At 41.5% G+C, this 25,396-nt stretch overlaps 1 protein-coding gene across 8 annotated transcripts in view; it reads left to right on the forward strand.

The window, feature by feature from the left end:
• The first annotated feature begins 2,056 nt into the window (after positions 1-2,056).
• RYR3 (ryanodine receptor 3) overlaps positions 2,057-25,396 on the forward strand; it is a 954,561-nt gene continuing 931,221 nt past the window's right edge. For all 8 annotated transcript variants that reach the window (XM_089671311.1, XM_089671312.1, XM_089671314.1 and 5 more), the window contains exon 1: positions 2,057-2,222. In XM_089671311.1, coding sequence (XP_089527437.1) covers positions 2,175-2,222 — 48 coding nt within the window. In that variant the 5' untranslated portion in view covers positions 2,057-2,174. The remainder of the gene's footprint in view (positions 2,223-25,396) is intronic.

Genomic DNA, 25,396 nt, shown 5'->3' on the forward strand with positions numbered 1-25,396 from the left:
GAATGGTTTCCTTAGTGCGATAATAGGTAAATTTGATGATAATGTCTCTTGGGGGACCCTGCGGCTGCCTGGGACCCAATGCACGGTGTATGTGGTCAAATTCAAGTCGGTCAATGGGAATGGCAGGAGTTAGCTCCTGAAACAGGGCAGTAGCAGTTGAGGTGAGATCTGTAATGGCTTCTGGAATACCCCGTAAGCGTAAGTTGCCGCGGAGGGAACGGTTCACGAAATCTTCAAGCCGGAGCAGTGCATCCACCAATTCTTTCTTAAGGTCGCACAGATTCTGCTCATGGCTTTCAATGACTGTGACCGCAGCATCCATTTTATCCTCAAGGTCGTTTGTCCTATTGCCCAGCTCCCTAATTTCTGGTGAAAGACGTTCTGCCAGCCTGAAGGTAGCGGAGGACAATTCTGTCTGCAGCATAGACTTGAAGCGACCCAGGAACTCCCACAGAGCCGGTGCGGGGAACTGCAAGGGTGCCTCTGACGCAGTGTCTGTTTCATCGGCAGGATCTGGCTCACCCGCGAGTAGCAGTGGCGGCGGCTCCTAAATTGACCCTGGGGCTTCAGATGCGGCCTCCGGCAGGTAGGCTGCAAGTTCTGGCACGGCTTGCTGTGCGCTGGAGGCATGGGTGACCCCTGTTTTTTTTCCCCATCAGGGTGGGTGGGTAGCAGTGATCTTGCGGGGTTAATGAGCGACTATCTGACCCCCCTGAGAGCTGGCGGATCGGCCGATGTGAGGAGCATGCCTACCGAGCGGCCATCTTGGATGCTGCTAATGAGTGGCCCCTTAATTTTGTATTTTGATTAAAATTCAGTGCACGGTTTCACCTACTCATCCATGTTGTGTATGTTTTATACCTAGAAAACTGTGCAATTAGTTAAAATAGTTTTTATTCATTTACTTATGACCTACGTACACAAGTGTTTTTTTTCAGTTGTGTTGAAGCAGGTCTAATTTTAATCTAGGCAAATAAGGTAATATTTCACGTTCCAAATTAAATATTCCAAAATCAAAGAATAATGAGCATATTATTTCTGCCATTACTAATTAAATTGCACACATGCAGTGCTTAGGGATCCATTTTGCTGTCACATTTGCCTTATGATTAGTCATCATTTGTTAATTAACTCAGAAACTAGGTATTGTATAAATACACAACTAAAACCTGCAGCAAATAGTTTAAATTGATACATGTATTTAATTCCTTTGTTTTGCCACAGGGTTGCATTGTATTCTTTGATTGCAGCTTAGGTTGCTTTGCTATGAATGTAAATAATTTACGCAGAAAGCCCAGGCAGTGTACAGTTACAGAAATCTGCAGCTGCAGGGATTTTATCTATTGGTACTCAAATGATTGATTTTTGTCCTAAGCTCAGCAGTCTCTTTCTGAGAATGTGCTCTGTAGTAGGTAGAAGGCTGACATGAATCTCATTAGGAAGGAGCTAACCTGGCCAGAATATTGCATTCAGATATGACCCGCACCCAGAGTATTGATCGTGTTCCAAGAGCTTACCCAATAGAAAGGCCGTCATAATAATATTACAGCATATCGCAGTGCATCACAGATCTGCAGAGGGGAGCCGAATGATTTCACAGCTACGATGTGCCAGACGCTAGTGCACGCTTGCAACTTGCAAACGTTTTGTTCAAATTACTGAAGTCTCTTCCAGAGCTTGTTTATAAGTGGGCTGCATTCTACTGATGCATTAATCTATGTCACATTCAGACACAACTATGTTTTTGGACAGTGTTCAGTAGCTCGAGTTGATGCAGTAAATATATATGGATTTAAATACAAAAAATCATTAAAGGTATGGGTCTGTTCACACACAATCATCTCTCTATATAGGCAATTCTATATGCTGTAAACATATATAGTGTGTGTGTGTATGTCTATCCATCCATCTACTGCATAGTGGATCCTTGTATATGTTGAACACTATAGTCATGTGGTATATGAGTGTGCTGTCTGGGAGTGTGGTGTGACTGTGCTGCTGGCAGTGAGGGGGTTGACAGTCTGCAGTGCAGTAGAGTTAGTACACGGTAGCTCGGCTCCCTATATGGTGGTGGATTAGCTGTATGCTAATATCGCTAGGAGATGAGTCGCACAGCACGCTGAGCTGACAGTGGAGGCAAGCAGAGTCTTAGCAGAGCTGACTCCTCAAGAGCCATGGCTGAAGGGGGCGAAGTGGAGGATGAGATACAATTCCTCCGCACTGTAAGTACTGCTTTCATTTCAAGTCACGTTGTTTTGTAGCAGCATCTCTAGAATGTATATGCTTCATGTTTTCTTTCCATTGATGACTGCAAGTAGGATTATCTTCTGGATTCTCTTTTCTGCATGTTATGTAGTAATGCATTGTGCAGAAAGGAAGAATACTGTTGGCATTTTTTTTTATCCAATAAACTTGTCTGATATATAGAGTAAATCTGAATTGGTTGTCATATCTCTTCAGTCCCCAGAGAGACATAAATACATACTGTATCTCATTATCAGACCTTACCCTGTTCTGTTCTGGGTTGCTGTGTGATAAGCCTATGTGCTTACCTGTAAACTTTATGTTCTCTGCAGAGCCAATGGCTGCAGACAAACGATGAGCATGGGCCTTTTGTTTTTTTTCTTTCTTAAGTACTGAATTATTATTTTTCTGTTTGGTATCTGTAGGAGAGCACAGCATGCGGTTTCATGTAGCAGGTGCTGTGCTCCTACCGGTGTCAGATAGTTTGGCTGCAGATGAGGGAACCCTGTCTAATAATATCTAATATCCACACCACACAAGGCACATGACCTTTCCTCAAGACTCTAAGGAATCTTTTTTTTTTTTTTTCTTGCCTTGCCTTAGAAAGGACTGTGAATTAGATATTTGGTTTGAGGAGCTACATTTGTAATTATCAGTCAAGATAATTGGTCACGGCTGCCAGATTTTTTTTTTTTCTAATGAGCCATGGCATAGCTTAAATGCCCATCTCTGTGCAGCTCCAGCAGAAGGGACTGCTTCTGCACAAAGATGTATCTGCGCCTCTGCAGAGAGCTTTCCCTTCCTCACAAAGCACACACATCATGTCACAGCACTGCATTGTTATAGATAATGTCCTTAACCCCTACATGAAACAAGAATTAGCTCTTTGGAAGTGTTCAGAATTAGGTCTTTCACTTCCAGAAGGGAGAATTGTTAAATCTATTTGATTTGCTAGCTGTGTGGCTTAATTTTTCTCATGATGAAGTGTGTATAATACCAGTGGAATTCCACGATCTGTCATAGCATTTCCTGTTTAATATGTGCACACATGGCTGTTGTTACCACAGATACTGTGCGTTATCTATCACACTCGGCGGTGTACATCTCCAAGCCACAAATCCTTTCTTGCCTGATCTACAAGCTTAGGGATTTAAATATGATACAGGAGGATATTCATACTCAATGCTTACAAATTCTTTCTCATGTATTAGTCTTTTGGCCAGTATTTCCTTGTAATGTGAGCCATTACGAACCATTTCAATAGGATACCAAGGAAGCCTATCATAATTGAGCAAAAGGGGGAGGGCAGCTTTGACAAGGATAGGACAGGCTGGTATGTATGGGTAGTTACATACTGCAGTAACATCTTTTGATATGGATATAGGTTGTACTACTGCTTTTGCATCTGGTATTTTTTTTTATTTAAAGTAATATGCTATGTGACTGAAGTACTTGAAAAAATACTCTTTGCATTGGACAAAATATTCAGGTATATTTTATATGCCTTTTGGCCATCAGATCCAACAGAATCTGAGAACTGTAACAAGTAAAATATGTAACATGTGAAAGACCACCTTCAGACAATATATATTTACATTGCTATTCTATAACATTTTTCAGAAAAGTGGGCTTTGTATACTTTAAAGGGATACTTTTTAATAACAAACATGTCATACTTCCCTGCTCTGTGCAATGGTTTTGCAAAGAGCAGCCCTGACTATCCTCTTCTCTGGTACCTCACCTGGCTCCTTCCCCCTGCTGAGTGCTCCCAGAGCAAGCTGCAGCCACTGTGCTGTGTCTCAGCCAATGAGGAGAGAGAGACCTGGGAGATCCACTGCTCTCTTGCACATTGCTGTATGAACATCAGACTCAGGTAAGTATTAGGCAGGGGGTGGGAGGGTGGACAGCACACTGAAGGTTTTTACCTTCATGCATGAAGGTAAAAAAACCTTCAACTTTTACAACCACTTTAACTAGCTGCCGACCGCAGATAGCCGAATGACGGCTACACTGCGGCCGGCCAGTTCTGAGTGGACGTCATATGACGTCCTCCCAGAACGCGCTCTCCTGCGCACCCAGGGGGCGCGCACCCGGCGATCTCCGTGATCGCTGTGTCCTACGGTCACAGCTGATCACGTGATGTGGTAAAAGGCCAATCACAGCGGCCTTTTACCACCTGATCAGCGGTGTCCAATGACACGCTGATCAGAGGGAAATGCAAGTGCCGGTTCTCGGCTGCACTTTCCTCACGCTGTCAGATTGTGAGGAAAGTACTGCCGAGAACCGGCAGTTGTCAGAGCGGGGATTGGCACCGATCATCAGGGCACTGATGATCAGTGCCCTGATGATCGGTGCCCAGCAGTGCCACCCGCAAGTTCCGCCCACCTGTACCCAGCAGTGCGCCCACTAGCTCCGCCCACCTGTGTCCAGCAGATCACCCACCTGTGTCCAGCAGTGCACCCACCTGTGCCCAGCAGTGCACCCACCTGTGCCATTCTGCAGTGCCACCTACCTGTGCCCAGAAGTGCCACCTACCTGTGCCCAGCAGTGCCACCCACCTGTGCCCACCAGTGCCACCCACCTGTGCTCACCCACCAGTGCTGCCCACCAGTGCAGCCCAGCAGTGCTGCCAGTCAGTGTCGCCAGTCAGTGCCCAGGGGTTGTGCCAGTCAGTGCTGCCAGTCAGTGCCCAGCAGTGATGCCAGTCAGTGCCGTCTATCAGTACCCATCATCAGTGTCACCTATCAGTGACACCTCATTAGTGCTGTCTATCAGTGCCGCCTATCCGTGCCACCTCATTACTACTGCCTATCAGTGATCTTTAGTGCTGCCTATCAGTGCCCATCAGTGCTGCCTATCAATGCCCATCAGTGCCGCCTATCAGTGCTCATCAGTGCTGCCTCATCAACGCACATCAGTGAAGGAGAAAAAATACCTGTTTGAAAAATTTTTTAATAGAAACAAAGAAACTTTTTTTTTTTTTTCAAATTTTTTGCACTTTTTTTATTTATAGCACAAAAAGTAAAGCGCCCAGTGGCAATTAACTACCACCAAAAGAAAGCTCTATTTGTGAGAAAAAAATGATCAAAATTTCATATGGGTACAATGTTGCATGACCGCGCAATTGTCAATCAAAGTGCGGCAGCGCTGAAAGCTGAAAATTGGCCTGGTAAATAAGGGGGTATAAGTGCCTGGTAGGCAAGTGGTTAATGAAGGCAAAAATAGTTGCACAGGAAACAACTCACAATAGAAGTACAAAAGTGTTATCACTACCTTTTTCATTTTATTTTCATGCCATTAGGTCTATATGAACAATAATAATAACAACATCAAACCAAACAGTCTGCATTGGTGAGTCTCCTATTTCTCCCATGGCAAGTTCACTTTAAAATGGCAAAACTGTGGATTCTGAAAAGGCAGTTTCTGAACAGGCAGACCCCCAGGAGATCATTTTTTTTAAATCAAGATGTACTTCCACTGTTGAGTGAATATTAGGAAAGCTGCTTGAAAACTCCCAATAGGCATTGTGGTGAAAGAGGATGGCAGCTAATTTTTGTTCAGTGAATAAAGTACAGTAGGAAGTAAACTGAAGTTTTCCATTCAGCTATATCTACTACAAGCATGGTGCTAATCTACCCTGGTTCTACTCATGGAATGGACTACATTTGTAGGTTGCAGATAAAATAATTTGTTTCATTGTCATTTGTTAGTTTATATTTAATTACTTCATATTTCTATTTTAAAGCGAACTGACCAGCCAGAAAACTGACCACGCTGTGCTCTCCTGCCTAGTGTGATCATTTATTAATAGGAAAGCAGAGGGAAGTATTTCACACAAAGGAAGCAATACAAAAAGAACAGGATACGTTTTCATACAAGTGCATGGTACAGCAGGAACATATCAGGAATATAATGTTGGGTTTACATATTCTTTAATATGGAGGTGCTGGAGTTGTTTTTGCTCTTAGATAGTACTTGTAAAGTAAAGTATTTTTTGTTCAAGTAGTAAAGTGGCTCTAGGTAGACTGCTGCCAAGCCTACTTGGATATCTTGGAAGGCGTTCACAAATGTAGATACAAAGATGTTGAGTCAGAGAGAATTTATTCACTCTTATGTGTTTATTACAAAAGGAAAAATTAAGCCTGCATGTTTTGGAGGCCAGGTTGTGTACCCCCTTCAAGAAAGTTTTTAATACTGTATATACAGTACATATTGCTTAGTAGCCATAAAATGACTTAAAACACGTAATAGTAAGAAGCTGCAATATATCAGCTATTGAAGCTACTTTACTCATTGCTATTAAGAGTCCTTTTCTTGCACCCTATACAGCATTTTAAAAGCTAAGTTCACCTATATACCAGTATACCATTAATGTACCTCCATTGCCAAAAAATAAAAGCTTCTTTGATTTTGAGAACAAGGCCTTACCTTAGCCCTTGCTGTATTTCTTAGAAATTAGAGCTTCATCAATTCCTGGTTTGTAGATTTAAGACAGAAAAACCAGTAAGAAACAGGAAGGATTGAATCAGCTGAGCTCATTACACTGACCTCATTAAAACAAACACCCTTCACCCATCAACTATGTTTGTACAACATTCCCAGCATCCCTTCACATGTGCATTTGCCTGGCTTCTGCAGCGTCTCTGCAGACGGGCCCAACTGAATGCTAAACTCTCTGGGGCCGCATGCGCCTCACAGGTTGGACACCCCTGATATAGTGCAAGGGCCTGCCTGATTGGATACAGAGTGAATGGATAGATGGTGTGTGCTCCTATTATATAGTTTTGGTAAATCTAAAGGACATTGTACAAAGGTTTCACAATCAGATTGTATAGTGTTTGGCCATCTTTATACACCTAAAATTACCTAGTTGCATTTTCAGTGCCAAACACACATTTTGCCACATGAAAAAACTAGTGACAAATGCAGCAAAAAATACAGTAAAAAATGTGCAGCTCGCACTACGCCAAATTATCCCATGAGCTACTTTACCACATGTAGCACAGCCCATTGAAATCAACGGACTGCCTTATGCTTTTCATGGGAAAAACAAGTAAAAGAACATGTGCCCTGACTATGCTAGGTGTGAATTGGGCCTGAAAGTGAAATCGGTGTGTTTACACAATAACAATGAGGCTCCATTCACATCTGTGCATTTCCAAACGCATGGCAAACTGCACAGAAAATGCATACTTTTCTGTGCATTTCAGAAAAAAAAAGTGTGTGGTATGTGAAGATGTGAATGGCTGTGTCTCCATCTACTCCCTCCCTATGTATTTTTATAATGATAGCCAAACACTATGCAATCTGATTGTACAGTTTCCTTTAGATTTAACAGAACTATGGAATAGGAGGACCCACCTGAACAATCAATTCAATTTGTATCAAATAAGGCCTGCTTTTGCACTACATAGCTAATGGGAGATCTAAAGGAGACGGTACAATCAGAGTGTAAAGTGTATGGTCACTTTAAGGGAAGAAATAGATGGTGGCATAGTAATGAGGGAGGTGTGGTCCAGACTGGTAATGCACTCCCTATCACTCCCGTTTCTGTGATGGATAAACACAGAGAATGATGGGATCTTACCTACAGGAAGTGATGCAAGCTGAAAGAATGTTTTAAAACTCAGACAGAAATATGAAATTTCAGACTCTTTGTGGACAAGGTAAGTGAGAGATTAGAACATTGGGATTGCTGGGCCAGAAATTATATCACAAAAGGATCCATTTATTATAAAAAGTGAAGTTATGCGTAAAAAGGTGAACTTAGCCTTTAAGCCCTGATTAGGGGGTTAAAGTCTGGCCCCTGAAAGTGAAACGTTTTTTCTTCACTTTTGGATAGAGCGAGGACACCACTTACATTACTTTATCTGCAAGAATTAGGCTACCTATAGATCATTTTAAACCTGTAATCATTAACATGGAATGTATGCCTAGATATTACAGAAAGTAAGTTTGGTATCTGTGGTGAGTTTCCTATTTCAGTGTATAGTCCTAATAATCCTGAAAAATCAATTGTACTACCTATTGGTGTATTAATATAATAAAACATATGTCATATAAGGTATAATCACGTCTCGCCTATTTTAAGAATCTAATTGAGATTTATATTTGAATCAGCTATTGTACAAACCAACACTTTTTTTTTTTAAACAAAGCTTTATTTGAGTTTTTCAATTTACAAACACTCAGCGGATGAAACACTCCAAGGATGCATCATGGCAACAAAGTAACTTATGTAACAGAACTGATAGATTGACCAATATGAGCAATACAATATTTTGCATAGAAAACTGATCAGAAAGATTCACGAAATGTCAGCAGTTAGAACCTCTGAACAGAAACTCTGAAGGCAGATGAGACAAAAGAGGGGAGGCATTGTGAGTCAGTAGAGTGTGTAGGGGATGTGTAATGGTGAGCTATGATATATATCCAAAGATAAGAAGGTCAGGACATATCACAGAACTTTGAATGGGAACTGGGGTGCTTAGAGTATGTCAGTTGTCATGCGTAAGACGTGGATGTTGAAGTAGAAGAGAAGCGTATGAAGAGGAGATAATCAAAAAAAAAGAAGGAGCAGAGAAGATAGGTAGATCTATTCAGAAGGAGAAGAAAGTGGAGAAGGAAGCTAGTATGGAGAAAAGATGGAAAAAAAAAAAAAAAAGAAAGAGGTGGAAAAAATGATGTCGGAACGGGCCAGAGGATCCCCTCCCAAGAAGTCGTTTGAGAATATTTGGTAATGAGCCGAGCGCTGTGTTTTGAGAGAATAATAGAGCTAGAGGCAACTCCCTGTATCAAAAATTGATATACGTGTTGTAAGTCCTCGCTGATTAAGGGTGGGGGGGAGAAGTTATAAAAGAATGTGCGATGAAGATGAAGTATAAAGAAAATGGTAGAAGAGGTAGATGAAAGGAAATATGGCATGGTTGCCTAGATTGGCTAGAAGTGATGTGAGAGCAGCAACAAACGAGTATTGTAAGTGTTTTAGATATAGTCATGCACACCTTAAATCCTCATAAATCAAAACAATATGTCCGGATTTACTGGATCATGTTTCCAGATTGGGGCATCCCAGAAGAGCCATGAAGGAAAAATTGATGCTCTGTGGTTGGAAAGGATTTTTGAACATAGAGTCTCCATTTTCGATTATATTGATCCTCTCTGTGCTGGAGGGATGAGGTGAGGAAGTGGAGCTGGTCCAGACGAAGAAGTGCATTAAGAGCTGACTTGACATCCAAGATATTTGGAGGACTGTTGGAGACCCATTTTTTTCAATATGGCTCTCCTCGCGACCATCAGGCAAGAGGACAGCCATGGTTTCGTGGCTCGGAGAATGGCAAGCTGAAGCGGATGAGCCCCTGTGGAGACCGATTCCAAATTGCCGAAGAGAAGAGGTAAAGGGTCCCTTGGTAGTTGTAGAGAAGTGATGAAGGCAATATAGCTGAGTAGTTGGGACCAAAAAGAAGATATTAGTTGGCAATCCCAAAATCTGTGTTTTAGCGAAGGTTTATAGTGTCCACACAAAGGGCAGGTAGAGACCGAGGGATTCCCACGGACATACAGGCATGGCATATAGGCACGGTGCATTAACTTTAATTGTTGCTCTCGCCAGAACTCATTGGAGTTGAAGGCACAGGTATTGTTGAAACCAGTGAGGATTTGATCCATTGAGAGTGTGTTGTCAAAGTCTCTGATCCAAGAAGAAGTAGGAGTGGAGGCCTCTAGAGGGTGCACATAGTGTAGGTTTAATGGTCCATAGATGTGGGATATCTTGTATTTTTGATTTCTAACTAAGATGTCTATGAACGAGGAACGGAAGCGACCAGATTTAACCAATGTTATCTTGTTCACATAATTACAAACTTGCAATACATACAGAAAATGGTGAGGAGGTAGATTGAAAGATGTTGAAATCTGAGAAAAAGATAAAGGAAAGCCAGAGGTCATGTCGTATAATTGGCTAACTAGTTTGAGGTCCCGTTCCAACCATAGATCATAAGCTGCGTGTTGTTGAGGGACAGAAAAAGCAGGATTACGATGTATGGGGAGGAAACGGGAAACCCATGGGGATACACCTAATTTACGTCTGATCTCCCTCCATGTGATAAGGGTATCACGGATGAGTGGATTATATTTTAAGTGTGGAGGGAGTGAGTTAGGGTTTGAATGTAAAAGGGCTGCAAGATCGAAAGGATGGGCCATGGCAGATTCCAGTTGCAGATTAGAATAGTTGGAGGATTTGGTCAACCAATCTATACACACCCGTAAGATGCAGGAGAGATTATATACTCTGATATTTGGAAGACCAATTCCCCCCTCACATCTAGGCAGATATAGCTTATGCAGGGCAATGCGTGACCGACGTCCTTTCCAAATAAATGTAGAGAGCGCTTTGTTTAGTCTAAGTATGTCCGTATGCTTAAGTAGTAGAGGGATGGTCTGAAGAGGGTATAACAATTTCGGGAAGCTCACCATCTTGAAGAGGTGGGCTCTCCCTACAAGTGACAGTGGTAACTCTTTCCATACCTCTAGTTCGCCTATAATTTTTTGAATTGTTGGTGAAAAATTGAGCGAGTAGAGAGAAGAGGCAAGTTTTCCAATTTTGATTCCTAAGTATGTAATATGATAAGGGGCAATTTTGAAATGAGAATTATGAGCCCATGAGGGAGTGCGTGCATGGAATAAGGGAAGGACTTCGCTTTTCGTGAAGTTAATACGAAGACCCGAACAGTGCCTGAAGGCTGTGAAAATATCCTGTATATAGGGCAGGTCATGAGTTGGGTTGGCAGTGAAAATTAAAATGTCATCAGCAAACAAGGCTAAACGTAGATCTTGTTGAGCTATTTGGACTCCGTGCAGCTGTGAGTGGAACAGAAGGAAGCGGGCTAAGGGTTCTAGGGCCAAATTGAAGAGCAGGGGGGATAAGGGGCACCCTTGTCTTGTTACTTTATGCAGTTTAATAGGGGTAGATGTGTGCCCTGCAGCAACCACCTGTGCTGTAGGTGTACATAGCTTGGACTACATGAGTGAAAGGGCCTGAGAAGCCAAATCTATGTAAAACCATCTGCAGCCACTGGAAGTTAACATTATCGAAGGCCTTTTCAGCATCAAGAGAGATTATCGCTAGATCTTGGTGAGGATTAATTTTAGCATGATTTAACACTGCTAGTACTTTGCGGATGTTTGAAGCAGCAGAGCGTCCTTGTATGAAGCCCGCTTGAGAGGGATGAATGATGGAAGGCAAGATAATAGCTAAACGATTTGCGATAATTTTTGATAGAATTTTGGCATCTAAATTTAGAAGGGAGATCGGCCTATAGGAACCTGGGTCAGACGGGTCTTTGTCTTTCTTTGCTATTAATTTTATATGTGCCTGAAAGGCAGACGGAAGATAGGCACCCCCTTCTAGTATAGAGCAGTAAACTGATTGATGGGTAGGTGAAAGGGTTGTGACCATGAGTTTATAGAACTCAGAAGTGTATCCGTCTGGGCCAGGGGCTTTACCATTAGCCAGAGTTTTTATAGCGGATTGAATATCGGATTGAGATATAGGAGCATTAAGAGATTGGAGTGCTACGGGATCGATTTGAGGAAGAGCAATGCCTTCTAGAAAAGACAAAGCCTGTGATTGGTCAATAGGGTCGGGGCCATATAGTTTAGCGTAGAAACTTTCCAATATGGAAACAATTTCTTCAGGGGAGTGTTTCAATATACCCTGAGAGTCCTTGAGGGAGGTGAATTGTGTAGGAGTAAACGGTTTACGGCACAAGCGAGCCAGGAGTTTGCCCGGCTTGTTGCCAAATTTATGATACTGTAAATCAAGATGTGATTGGTGCATGGATTCTTGTGCTGTTGCCCATGTTTCGAATTGGTGTTTTGCCTCTAGCCAAGCTTTCCTCTGTTCATGTGTGTTGGAGTCAGCCAAATTTTTTTGAGTCCGTCGGAGTCGGTTGCTAGCTTCTGTGTATTTTAGAGCGACCTTTTTCTTATATGCAGATGTAAAGGCGATGATTTTACCACGTAAAACCGCCTTTCCCGTTTCCCAAAATAGGTTAGGATTGGATAAGTGAGCTGCATTGGTGATCTGGAAGTCTGCCCAAGTATCTTGGAGTTGACGTAACACCTCCTGGTTATTTGCTAAGAAGGAAGGAAAGCGCCACGTTTTGTAAGATTGTGTGTTGTTAAGATAGTTGAGGGTTATGGATATGGGAGAATGATCCGAAATAACTATGTCATGTATATCTGAGGAAGATGCGTATTGCAAAGCAATAGAATTGCAAACAAAATAGTCTATTCTGGAAAGCGAATGGTGCACCGGAGAAAAGAAGGTGAATTCCTTCCCATCTGGGTGGGCTAAACGCCAAATGTCTGTTAATTGCATTGCTTCCGCAAATGTAGACAGTTGTGTGAGCGTTGATTGGGACTCTGAAAGTGGGCGATGATTGTGTTCTAGTGATTTTGACTTATCTTCAAAGGCATTCATAAGTGAATTGAAGTCCCCTCCGACTACTAAAGGTAGGTGGATGTAGGCGGACAGCTTTGAGGACAGGTCCTGAAAAAACTGTTTTGACGGTGAGTTTGGAGCATAAATATTGGTGAGGACCAGTGATTGAGAGCCTACTTTGAGGTGTACCGCTAGGAATCTGCCTGCCTCATCAGTGTTAACCGAGATTATGTCAGGTGCGAGCTTTTTGTGTATCAGAATGAGCACACCCGCTTTATTATTGAGTGAGGGAGAACCTATAACGTGCCCTACCCAAAGTTTCTTCATACGAACAAAGTCAGATTGGCCTAAGTGTGTTTCTTGGAGTAGTGCTATATCTGCTCTAAGCCGGCAGAGATGGCGGAGAATAGCCATGCGTTTATGAGGTGATCTTAAGCCCTTGACATTCCAAGAATAAATACGTATCATTAGGTCACGTGATAGGAGGTGAGTACAAAGGTAGTGGACTTACAGTTTTGTAGGGTGGAGCCAGCTATCCCCCCATTACCGCCCAATTTCTGATGAAGTATGGTCGACTCCCAAGGAAGGGGTGATTCTCCAGAAAAATATAAGAAAAAAGAACAGAAGAAAGGAGAGAGAGAGTGGAACATGGTGGCCCAACTGGGGCCTATCAGAAGAGCAAAACAAACAAAAAACCTTAACAGTGTATTGGACTTCACATAAATCTGCATGCTGTCCCTGTACTGCGACCAACGTAACCGGGAAATAGCAGAGTAATGATCTGCAGCAGTGGCTCATTGGAGTTGTTGAGAGGGCAGGGGAGCATGGCCCCCATGCCTAAATGGCATCGCCAAAGGGAAAAGAGGCTCAACAAATCGAATGACCAGAGCGGAACCGTGGTCGAGGCAAGGCACAGAGAAGAGATGACACAGTAAGTATAAGTATATGCTATCAAGCAGAATGAGAGGAAAGTACCACAGGATCAACTAAGTTATTGCTTTCTAACCGCTGGTATAGCTATCTGTGGACTGAAGATGATAGCTAAAGGCACAAGAAACTTTTAGTCAGTTAAATGAGGCAGGTGGTCCAATTCGTGGAGTAAACCGTATAGCGCCTGAGAGAGTGCGCCAGCTCAGGATTGGCGAGATTTAGAGGGAGCAAAGTTGGTACGTGGGCGTTTCGGTGGATCCTTGCGAGGGCTTCGCTGATCTCTAGGGCCAGAGGTGCGAGGGTGAGGAGACGTCGCACCATCCGTAGCCATCAAAGAATCTTGTAAATATTGAGCGGCTTCTTCAGGGTGGACGAAAGACTTTGTATCGCCAGAAGGTGTAGTAAAGCGGAGAGTAGCCGGATAAGCCAGGGTGAATTTGTAGCCCCTTTGGTGGAGCGTGGCACATATTTCCTGAAAGGCCTTACGTTTGCGGGATACTTCATGCGAGTAATCGGCAAATAGGAGTAATTTTTGACCGTCTACTTGTAGGCATCGAGAATTGCGGAAAGAATTAAGAATAGACACTCGATCAGCATAGTTGAGATACTTGACTATCACCGATCGCGGTGTACGGCGGTCATTCGAAGGCGGCCCCAAGCGATGAGCTCTCTCGACCTGACAAGTGGTTAGACCTAGAGCTGAGGGTATACGTGTGGAGCATAATTCTGGAAGCACCCCGGTTGTAAATGATTCTGGAAGGCCCACTATGCGCAGATTATTTCTGCGTGAGCGATTTTCTAAATCACCCAACTTGTCTAGGATGGATTGGTGCGTACGATTGGTTTGAAGCGCACCTGAGCGCAGCGAGTGAACATCGTCCTCCAAATCTGACAGACGCTGTTCCACTTCAGTTAAACGTTTACTATGATCACCTATGTCTTTTCTGATCTGTTCAATGCCTGTGGCTACTGCATGATCCACGGCTTGTGTGATTGTGGGCAGTAGAATGGCAGCGACTGCTTGTGCAATTTTGTCATACACTTCTGTGGAACTACAGGTGCCAGGAGTAGAGGTCAGGGCTGGTATAATTATATCAGTGTGTGCAGGGAGGGTGTGTACATCTGCACCAGCGTTTATAACAGCCTCTGTGCCTGTGTCCATTGAATTAACATGGGCGGCGGCCATCTTGGCTGCAGGAGGGGGAGAGCCGCATCCCTCTCCCCTCGTGGTGGGACCTGAGCTCTGAGGAGTCGGCAGGAGGAATCGCTCCATGCTGGAGGGACTGAGGATCGTGCGGGGGGGCCAGTGGGGAGCTCCTGAAGCCGCTGACAGATGTCCCCTGTGCAGGATGCCGGCTTTGTATGCGGGGATCCCGGGAGCCGCGGGTCTCACCTCCTCACAGCATCAGCGCCGGAACCGGAAGTCAAACCAACACTTTAATGTTTGATACTTCAAAGTCCTAAAGATTACGTTATTTTGTAATTGTCACTGCTCAGTTTATTAGGTCTCCAGATCTAAACTTCAGACTGCAAAATTTCCAGGTTGTATACTCTTTTATTCCTCATGCACACAGGACATTAAAAAAACCTCTCCTACAAGCTGTCCTCTGGAAGCAGCATTTTTTCAGAAAAAAACGCCTGACACTTGTAAAAGTATCTAACGCTTTTAAAAGCGTTTAGGTATGTTTACAAATGTCAAGTGCTTGGGCGTTAATTCATTTCATTGGCCAGAATAATAATTTATTCTAGTCAATTAAATTAATTAACGATTAAGTGCTAAACACGACTAGCGTTTAGATGCTTTTAGCCACGTCAGGCATTTCTTCTGCTAAAACGCTGCTGCTCCTGGATGCACTGACCTTGGGGTTTTTTTCCTGCTGGTAAATGCTACTGCTACTTAGGCTCCATGCACACTGGGCGTTTTAATAAGTCTTCTAACGTTATCTGTGTAAATTCACGTTAAAAACTTGAGGTTTTCAGCATTTTTTAGCATTTTTACATTAGCGTTTAGCAGCGTTTTTCTGCTTTTGCAGTTTTAGCACCAACAAAAACATTTTTTTTGGGTAAAAAAAAAAATCCAAAAATGCTGGTTTGCTGCGTTTTGTTGCGTTTTTCAGCGTTAGAGCACTTTTACAGCTAAAAAACTCCTCTAGAAACCCACTAGTTCTGGGGTTTTTTTCACAGCCATAAAACGCCACTGCCAAAAAATGCTGATTACAATCTATGTGTGCATGGACACATAGGATAACATGCTGGGGAGTTTACTAGCTGTAGATAAACCGCCAAAAGCCAAAACAGCAGCTGTAAGAACGTCCAGTGTGCATGAGGACTAAAAGCTACTAAAAGTCTATGTGTGGATGGACACATAGGATAACACAGAGGGCCATTTAGAAGCAGTAAAAAAAAAAAATGCCTGACACACCTAAAAGTGGCTGCAAAAATGCCCTGTGTGCATGACGCTTTAAGAGAAAAAACTGAAAAAACACAGTATTGCTACTTGCTGTTATTACCTCATAAAACAAAATATTGAGCTTTGTTATTAAAAAATATGCAATTTGCAAAAATACAAAAGTCTAAATATGAATACGACAGAAATTAAACAGTTTTGTGACCTACTGTAGTATTGTCAGTATTAGTTAGCTCCTGCGATAAATAAGAAAATGACTCCGGTATATATTATATACTTGCATTGCCTTTATAAAATGACATCAGTTTACCAAGATTAAATGTCATTGAAATTAATATAACCTCATGGATAATCTTATTAAATTTTCCTCCTTTGAATTTTGGCAAAAAATAACCCCCTAGCCAGCCATTACTACTGATTCTGAGCTATGGATTTTGGTATCTTAGAAAATGTATGGTCACACCGTGCAAATATCTTTACAAAAAAACTGTATAATTAGCCAAACAGTAGCTGAATCCTCAACCTTTTACCTTAGAATTTTAAAATAATTTATCACTAAGGTCATGTATTTTTCAGTTTTTATATTCAGTTATTCCTTTTGTTATTATTTTAAGAATGTTTTCAATTATATTCAGGACACACATTTACATACAATATTTTTTACTTTAGCATTTAGCGTTTAGCAAAACAATAGAATGCAATCATAATCAATGTGTGTTAGTTCTGCAGTTTTCATCTTACAAATTCTGTAAATTATCAACTGGATAGCTTGTACAGTTTTTGATCAGCTAAAATGAATGAAAAAAATCATTAATGGTGGTGGAGGCTTACTCCATAGCTGCCAACATCTAAATAGATAAATGCACCTTTAAAGGGAAAAATACCAAAGCCCTTCCTACTTCCTCTGCAGTAATAATATTATTTTAATGATTTTCAATAGATCAGTGGTTCTCAACCTTGTGGAGACCAGTACCTTGTAAATTCTTTAAAAACCTTCCATGACCCAACATGGCAGCAGTTCATAGTTAGATCATGATCAGCCTGTTGCCGATCCCTCTTCTTAACATCCCCTACTCAATCCATTGCAAACTAAAAAACAATATGGACTATAAATACACTAAAATCAATAACGTATTTCCATAAGCAGCTATAGGGCTGATCTATTGGAACTGAAAAGAAACAAAATGGCAGGCAACTGCAGTTGTATCTCACAACAATCGATCAGAATTTTTATTTAATGTTTGCCTAAAGTAAACAGTGAAATTTGATTGGTTCCTATTAGTCAAAGCTCCAATTCTGTGCTTATTTTTAATTCTCATTTTTAATGCAATTAAAAGTCACTGGAGCGGATTTGTTTGCAGTGTCAGTATCTGGACTCTTCACATGAATGCACACAGCAATCAGAATGGATGCAATCTTGCAACAAGCAATTTCAAACCGGTAGTCATTGAAAGAAGAGTGATCATTGGGGCAGCAATGAGCCTGGCAGACAGCAGATAAATGTTTTCAGGATGAGGTCAGTGTGCAGCTCCAGCAATAACAATAAATGATTGCACTCACAAGAATATGAAGCAAACAGCGATTTTCTGTGGCCTGGAGTAGCAAACCTTTGTGTGGTAGCCAGAGTTGGGGCTTTCAGCTGAGAACATCTGGGGATGGAAGGATCGTCAGAAGAAATGGGACCCACTAATAACATGTTTAGAGTGGGGAGTCTCAGTGACAAGAGAGTAGGATTCTTCCACTTCTGGGTCAGAGGTTCCGTCCGCAATCTTTTCAGCTGCAAGCTCTGTGATTTTTTTTTTCATACCAGCTGATATCCTATGGACTGATTATAACTGCAAATTTTAAAGTGATACTAAACCCAGGACCCTGCATTCACTATATCTGGTCTCCCACAGTACACAGAACATGGAAATGCAATTATTTTAGTAACTATAAACTGCTAAATACCTTTTCTCAACAGCAGTTAGAGCAGTCTTGTGACTTCAGTAGAGCACTGGTTAAAGCTTGTAGGAGGAGTTTCTTTCTGTTCCAGAAGGAAGTGAAACCTTTGACCCTCTGTCTGGACAGTGCTGATTGGCCCTGTGCTGATCGGCCCTGTGCTGATTACATGCACCCTCCCAAGAAAAAAAAAAACCTCTCTAGCAATACACACCAAACTGAGCATGTGCATGTGACTACGGGTTCAGTCTGTATCAGGTGGTCATTTCAACAAGAGGAGGGGCAGAGAAGAAAGGATCAAACAGCCTTTTTAAACAATGCAATCGATTAGCTCCTTAGGTTCCACAGTGAGTATAACAAGCATGCTTTACTGCATATACAGACTAATTTTACTGTTGTGGGTTTAGTAACACTTTAATCCTTCTGGTCATCCTCCTCAATTATTTATCTTTTTATGGTATTTATGGTTTGATTTCTTTTAATGCATGCCACAAAATCTGCAGTATAGCAATATAATACCATTACTGATTCTGAGGTTGGGGTGGAGGGCTTGCTGTGCTTTTTTCAGTGAATGGTAACTTTCACTTTAGAGTAATTGCAAAAGAGCAGTGAGAAATCTGTATGTGCTTGTAGAACCTGATGTCGTCATAACAGGTCCTGATGCCTCTCCACAGTGGTTTATGGTCATGCAGGGTGTACATGCTGTGGAAATAATTTTTTTCTGTAGGGTAGACTAGTAGAATTATGTACATAAATTAACATTTTTGGAATAATAACACATGCAGCGCTACAAAAGGTTAATATATGTTGTATAAAGGATAATAAGTGATGGGCTACTGGTGCTTAAAAGTGATTGGAAAACGTCCTCATATCATGATACAATAGTCCCAGTAAACAGTGCAAAGGTGGTCGACTCCGTGCTGAAAGGTGTATAATATTATGCACTCACTAGAAAGCGCATAATATGCGCATTTGAGTTTTCAGACCACTCCTGGTCCTAGAAAGCTGAAACAGTGTAGATCATCTGGCAGGCTGTCACTCTGATGGGGATACACCTTTCCTTAACTAGCAGGGGGATTCCAGACATCCAGAAATACTCAGTATCACTGATCCAGACTCCTCAACCAGGGCACTCATATAAGATATCCACCTTAAGAGAGGGGGGGGGGGGCTTGACCAAAAAGCCCACCCCAAAAAACACTGATAGAAGCAGGGCTTCTTGTCAAAGGGCTTTGACAACGTGCTCGTCCGCACGAAACGCGTCAGGGTGGAGCCTAGCCGGTGACGTCACGCCGTTCCGTACCTCGTGGAGGCCGGCGGCCATCTTTGATTCTGGGATACCCTGTGAGTGATCACTTTTACTCTGCAATAAAGATTTTTTGGAACATACTACACTATCAGTGTTTTTTGGGGTGGGCTTTTTGGTCAAGCCCCCCCCCCTCTCTTAAGGTGGATATCTTATATGAGTGCCCTGGTTGAGGAGTCTGGATCAGTGATACTGAGTATTTCTGGATGTCTGGAATCCCCCTGCTGGTTAAGGAAAGGTGTATCCCCATCAGAGTGACAGCCTGCCAGATGATCTACACTGTTTCAGCTTTCTAGGACCAGGAGTGGTCTGACAACTCAAATGCGCATATTATGCGCTTTCTGGTGAGTGCATAATATTATACACCTTTCAGCGCGGAGTCGACCACCTTTGCACTGTTTACTGGGACTATTGTATCATGATATGAGGACGTTTTCCAATCACTTTTAAGCACCAGTAGCCCATCACTTATTATCCTTTATACAACATATATTAACCTTTTGTAGCGCTGCATGTGTTATTATTTTTAGTGTGAAGGTTTGGGGTTTGTGCCTTTCATGCTTGCTGCTTGTCATCTATCTCCAAGCGCTCGTTAATTATTTTCACTGTTTTAACATTTTTGGAATGCTTGTTTGATTTTTTTAATGGTTAGTTGGGTCAAATATACAATTATTTTTGACAGCAGTGACAAAAAATTTCTGAGGAGCAGAATGTTTTCATTTGGGAAAAAATACATAAAATAGTATATATTGTAGTGAAACCTGTCTGAGAATATACTTAAATAGCAGATCTGGATGACATTTTAAGGGCTTTTGAACAAAGTTAGTTGACTCAATGATGGCAAGAAAGAATGTTCTCATGTTTTGAGGAAAATTTTCATAAGAATGCTTGTACAAAATTCTACAAGTGTATGGACATCTTTATGGAATCATCTATGAATAACATCAAATATTTCCCAACCAACTTTGAAAATGACCTAAACAATGCCATTTTTCAAAATATCCAGGTCAAAAGTATTACTTGGAAATATCAGACCGTATATAAATGTACTAATGAAGAAAGTATGGGCTGCTACTGTGCTTTGCAGGGAAAAGAAACAGCCAAATCGCTGGTCTGTGTACAGAGCCCTGTGTGTTTTTGAACACACGACTCTGTGCTGTTATTGGTTACAATTGATCAGCAGGTCTCAGCCATAAATCTTTGGCTGGGATCTGCTGACAAAATCCTGCTGTAGCCAGTGACAATGGGGGTTAGTATCAGGCGCGGGCATGCGTGCCCCAAACTCGGAACAAGCTGGATGACGTACAAGTACATAATCCAACCTGCCTATGTCACCCGCCCACAGTAAATGTATTTGCACTGCTTAGTTTTAGGTTTTGAATACCCAAATGCCAAAAGAGGCTTCAGGCTCCCCCCCCCCAAGTATTCTATAACACATAGGGGTTTATTTACTAAAGCTGGCGAGTCCAAAATCAGACTCCCTTCTGCATAGAAACCAATCAGCTTCCAGGTTTCATTGCCAAAGCTTCATTGAACAAGCTGAGGTTAGAAGCTGATTGGTTTCTATGCAGAAGGGAGTCTGATTTTGGACTCTCCAGCTTTAGTAAATAAACCCCATAGGGTCTGATATACTAAAGGCAAATAAACTGTTCACTTTGCAGTGCAAGGTAAATTGCTGTGCCGTCTTCCATCATCCAATCATGTGCAAGCAATGCCGTTCTTTGTTTTCCTTGCACACGATTAGGCATTCTTTGTCAAGTGAAATTTTACAGCATGCACTTAGTTTTGGGGAAGGATGCCTTGCAAAGTGCAATTTCCCTTGCAAAGTGAACAGCCTTTTGCATTCAGTAAATCAAGCCCAAAGTGTCTATTTTTTGGCTGAAATTTTAAGCTTCTACTGTTCACTAGAATAATAACTGCAGTACATTATGCAACTAACAGTTAAGGTGTAATAGAATCATTTTTGCCTTGGGGAATATTGCCATAGATTTGTCATGCCACCCATCTGTTTGTACATATCGTGCGCCCTTATGTTCTACCCATAATTATAATGTGAAATACTGAATGAAATGAGCATGAAAAATCTGAAAACTGCCTAGCTATGTAGAGTGTGTGAAGTGTTGACTGACATGCATTCTTATTTCCCTATCCAAAATGTCATTTACAACATATTGATCAACAAACAGTAATAAAATGTTACTACTGTGAATTATGAAACATTCTGCAGAACATTTTGAACCCTTAATATACCCCTTTATACATGACACTGTGAGCATAGATATCCCCCAAATAAGGATTTAGTAACACCCAAAACAGGGCATCTACAGTGGATATAAAAAGTCTACACTCCTGTTAAAATGTCAGGCTTCTGTGATGTAAACAACTGAGTCAAAGATAAATAATTTCAGAACTTTTTCCACCTTTAATGTGACCTATAAACTGTACAACTCAATTGAAAAACAAACTGAAATCTTTTTTTTTTTTGGGGGGGGGAGGGAAGTAAACGTAAATAACTAAAATAATGTGGTTGCATAACTGTGCACACCCTCTTATAACTGGGGATATAGCTGTGTTCAGAATTAAGCAATCACATTCAAAATCATGTTAAATAAGAGTCAGTCCACACCTGCGATCATTTAAAGTGCCTCTGATTAACCCCAAATAAAGTTTAGCTGTTCTAGTAGGTCTTTCCTGACATTTCTTAGTTGCATCCTACAGCAAAAGCCATGGTCCTCAGAGAGCTTTCAAAGCGTCAGAGGGATATCATTGTTAAAAGGTATCAGGCTGGAGAAGGGTACAAAATAATTTCCAAGGCATTAGATATACCATGGAACACAGTGAAGACAGACATCATCAAGTGGAGAAAATATGGCGCAACAGTGACATTACCAACAACTGGACGTCCCTCCAAAATTGATGAAAAGATGAGAAAAAAACTGGTCTGGGAGGCTGCCATGAGGCCTACAGCAACATTAAAGGAGCTGCAGGAATATCTGGCAAGTACTGGCTGTGGTACATGTGGCAACAATCTCCCGTATTCTTCATATGTCTGGGCTATGGGGTAGAGTGGCAAGACGGAAGCCTTTTCTTATGAAGAAAAACATCCAAGCCTGGCTAAATTTTGCAAAAACACATTTGAAGTCTCCCAAAAGCATGTGGGAAAATGTGTTATGGTCTGATGAAACCCAGTTTGAACTTTTTGGTCATAATTCCAAAACATATGTTTGGCGCAAAAACAACACTGCAAATCACCAAAACTACACCATACCCACAGTGAAGCATGGTGGTGGTAGCATCATGCTTTGGGGCTGTTTTTCTTTAGCTGGAACTGGGGCTTTAGTCAAGGTACAGGGAATTATGAACAGTTCCAAATACCAGTCAATATTGGCACAAAACCTTCAGGCTTCTGCTAGAAATCTGAACATGAAGAGGAACTTCATCTTTCAGTATGACAACGACCCAAATCATACATCCAAATCAATGAAGGAATGGCTTCACCAGATGAAGATTAAAGTTTTGGAATGGCCCAGCCAGAGCCCAGACTTGAATCAGATCGAAAATCTGTGGATTGATCTGATGAGGGCTGTGCACAGGAGATATCCTCGCAATCTGACAGATTTGGAGTGTTTTTGCAAGGAGGAGTGGGAAATATTGCCAAGTCAAGATGTGCCGTGGCTCATACCCAAAAAGACTGAGTGCTGAAATAAAATCAAAATGTCAACAAAGTATTAGTTTAAGGGTGTGCACACTTATGCAACCATATTATTTAAATGTTTTTTATTTTTACTTCCCTACACCTAAAAGATTTCAGTTTGTTGTTCAACTAAGTTGAACAGTTTATAGGTTACATTAGCCTCCCTAGCGGTCTGATTATGTCAGTATTTCTGTACTCAATGTGGTACATTTTTTTGCATGGAAATATGTATTTTTTTTATTGTAGGCCTGTCATTTTTAGGAATAACTCACTTAAATCTGTCCGAACAAGAGTCTAGTAAACATCCCGGGTATGTTAAAATTTGAAACACAAAATCATAAATTATAATTTAATAAATAATCATAAAAATAATAATATAATAATAATAATAAATTTAATTCAATAATATAATCAAACCAAAAACACTGAAATTTGAAATATAGCGCCAAGTTCGGACATCGCTGAGCAAAGTCGTAAAATCGTTTTCAGTGTCTGATGACGAATTTCCCCACGAATCATTATCACTCAATTCTGCAAGTGGTTCTAATTTACTATCGCTGTTCTCTAGCTGGTCTAAAACCGCTTTTGACCTAAAGGGACGCTTTTTGGACGCCATGGACATTTCTCATTTTCCAGGCAGAAAGAACAGTAAAAATGCAGGCAGGGCACAGGACAAAGCACTCAGGACAAAATGTATGTGAAATGGTTTGATACAGTAATGTTTTACTGTGTTATTTACTGTTAGTTTAGTGTATTTAGTGATTGTCACTTTTTCACATTTTTAAATTTCCCGCCGTTCCGTCCCCGTACGTCCCGACGTCGCAGGGAACGTAACCCAGAAGACAGATGCCGGCATCGGCCGGAGGACATTGCCGGGGACACTGCAGGAGGGACATCGCAGGAGCGCAGGACAAGGTAAGTGAAGAAGAGATCTCGGAGCAGCGTTGCAGGGTATTCCTGAGTGTAGCTCGGGGTTACTGCTTGTGGTGCTGAAACTTTACCCCGAGCTACACTCGGGAATACCTCTAGGGAGCTTAAAGGTGGAAAAAGTTCTGAAATGATTTATCTTTGTTTCATTTTTTTATGTCACAGAAACCTGACATTTTAACAGGAGTGTGTAGACTTTTTATATCCACTGTATGTCATGATGATGTAGTGCATCTATAAAGCCATGCACTGTGTCATTAGTATAATATGGAATAGCCCCATTTTCTAATAGAGGACAAACTAAAACTCTGTACTGATTGGCTAATCATTAATCCAAATGAAAGGTCCTGTTTGTACACTCACTGGGCATGTTACATAAGTCTGCATCCATTTCTGTGAAACAGACCTACATTTTAGATACATAATGCTTTATTTGTAACCATTCCTTTTCCTTTGCACATCACAGCTGATTGTGTTTGAACCAAGAAAAATTCCATGAAAACTGCCAAACATTTTTTGCATAGATTTTCTGTTGGTGGAATAGCTAGGCACAGGCACACAGTTTAGGAGAGCGCCATGTGATGGACTGCAGATTAGCTATGCTTCCAGTGATAAGAAATAGGAGAAGTGTTAGACTTGTAGGCACATGCTTAAAGCGGGCAAGTTTAGTGCCGTTTCCTGATGCTGTCAAAGGCTTCCTTGGACTCTGAGCATGAAAAAAATGTATTGAGCTGAATTGCTATGAGCATGAACAGCCACCTTTGTCACCACTAATGCTGGAATCCTCATTCATTTGTATTGCTTCCCCATTTAATACCTTCCCAAGAGAGTGCCAAATGCTAAGACCAGTGCTAGAAGATGGATGTAACTCTTGTACGTGTACAACCTATGTATAGCCTTAATTGGCTATATTTAATGCCATTAACAGCTACTCATTTAAAAGCTATACAGTGTTGGAAGAAATAAAGAGCTCTGACAAGGATAAAAAGATACAATGATTATATTTTTTAAAACCATACTCTACTTTTTATTTAAACCAGAGCACTCCAAAATGGCAATATTGTGCCAGTACAGAGTGTACTTAACCAACAAGATTGATGAAGCAGAAAAGAAGCAGCCACACAATCAGCTTAAAGTGTCATTAATCTCAAATCATCAAAAACTGTTAATACATGCTATGTTACATTGGTGGTTATTTACTAAAACTGGCGAGTGCAAAATCTGGTGTAGCTCTGCAGAGAAACCAATCAGCTTCCAAGTTTTATTGCCAAAGCCTAACTGAAGGAGCTGAAGTTAGGAGTTGATTCTCTACTATGCACAACTGCACCAGATTCTAATTGCACCAGTTTTAGTAAATCTTCCCCATTGCGTTCATACTCACTCATCCACTAGAGCATTTGTTTTCTGTAGAATGCAAAAATTCTGGTTGATCCTGCTGTTCACTATCCCAGCTGTTGACATCCACTGAGCGTGCTCCAATTTCAATTTCCTTCTAAGCTGTTC

Source organism: Staurois parvus, unplaced genomic scaffold (assembly GCF_062004578.1).
Source record: "Staurois parvus isolate SC_StPar_1 unplaced genomic scaffold, SC_StPar_1.0 ptg000104l, whole genome shotgun sequence".
In the NCBI taxonomy this organism is placed as follows: domain Eukaryota; kingdom Metazoa; phylum Chordata; class Amphibia; order Anura; family Ranidae; genus Staurois; species Staurois parvus.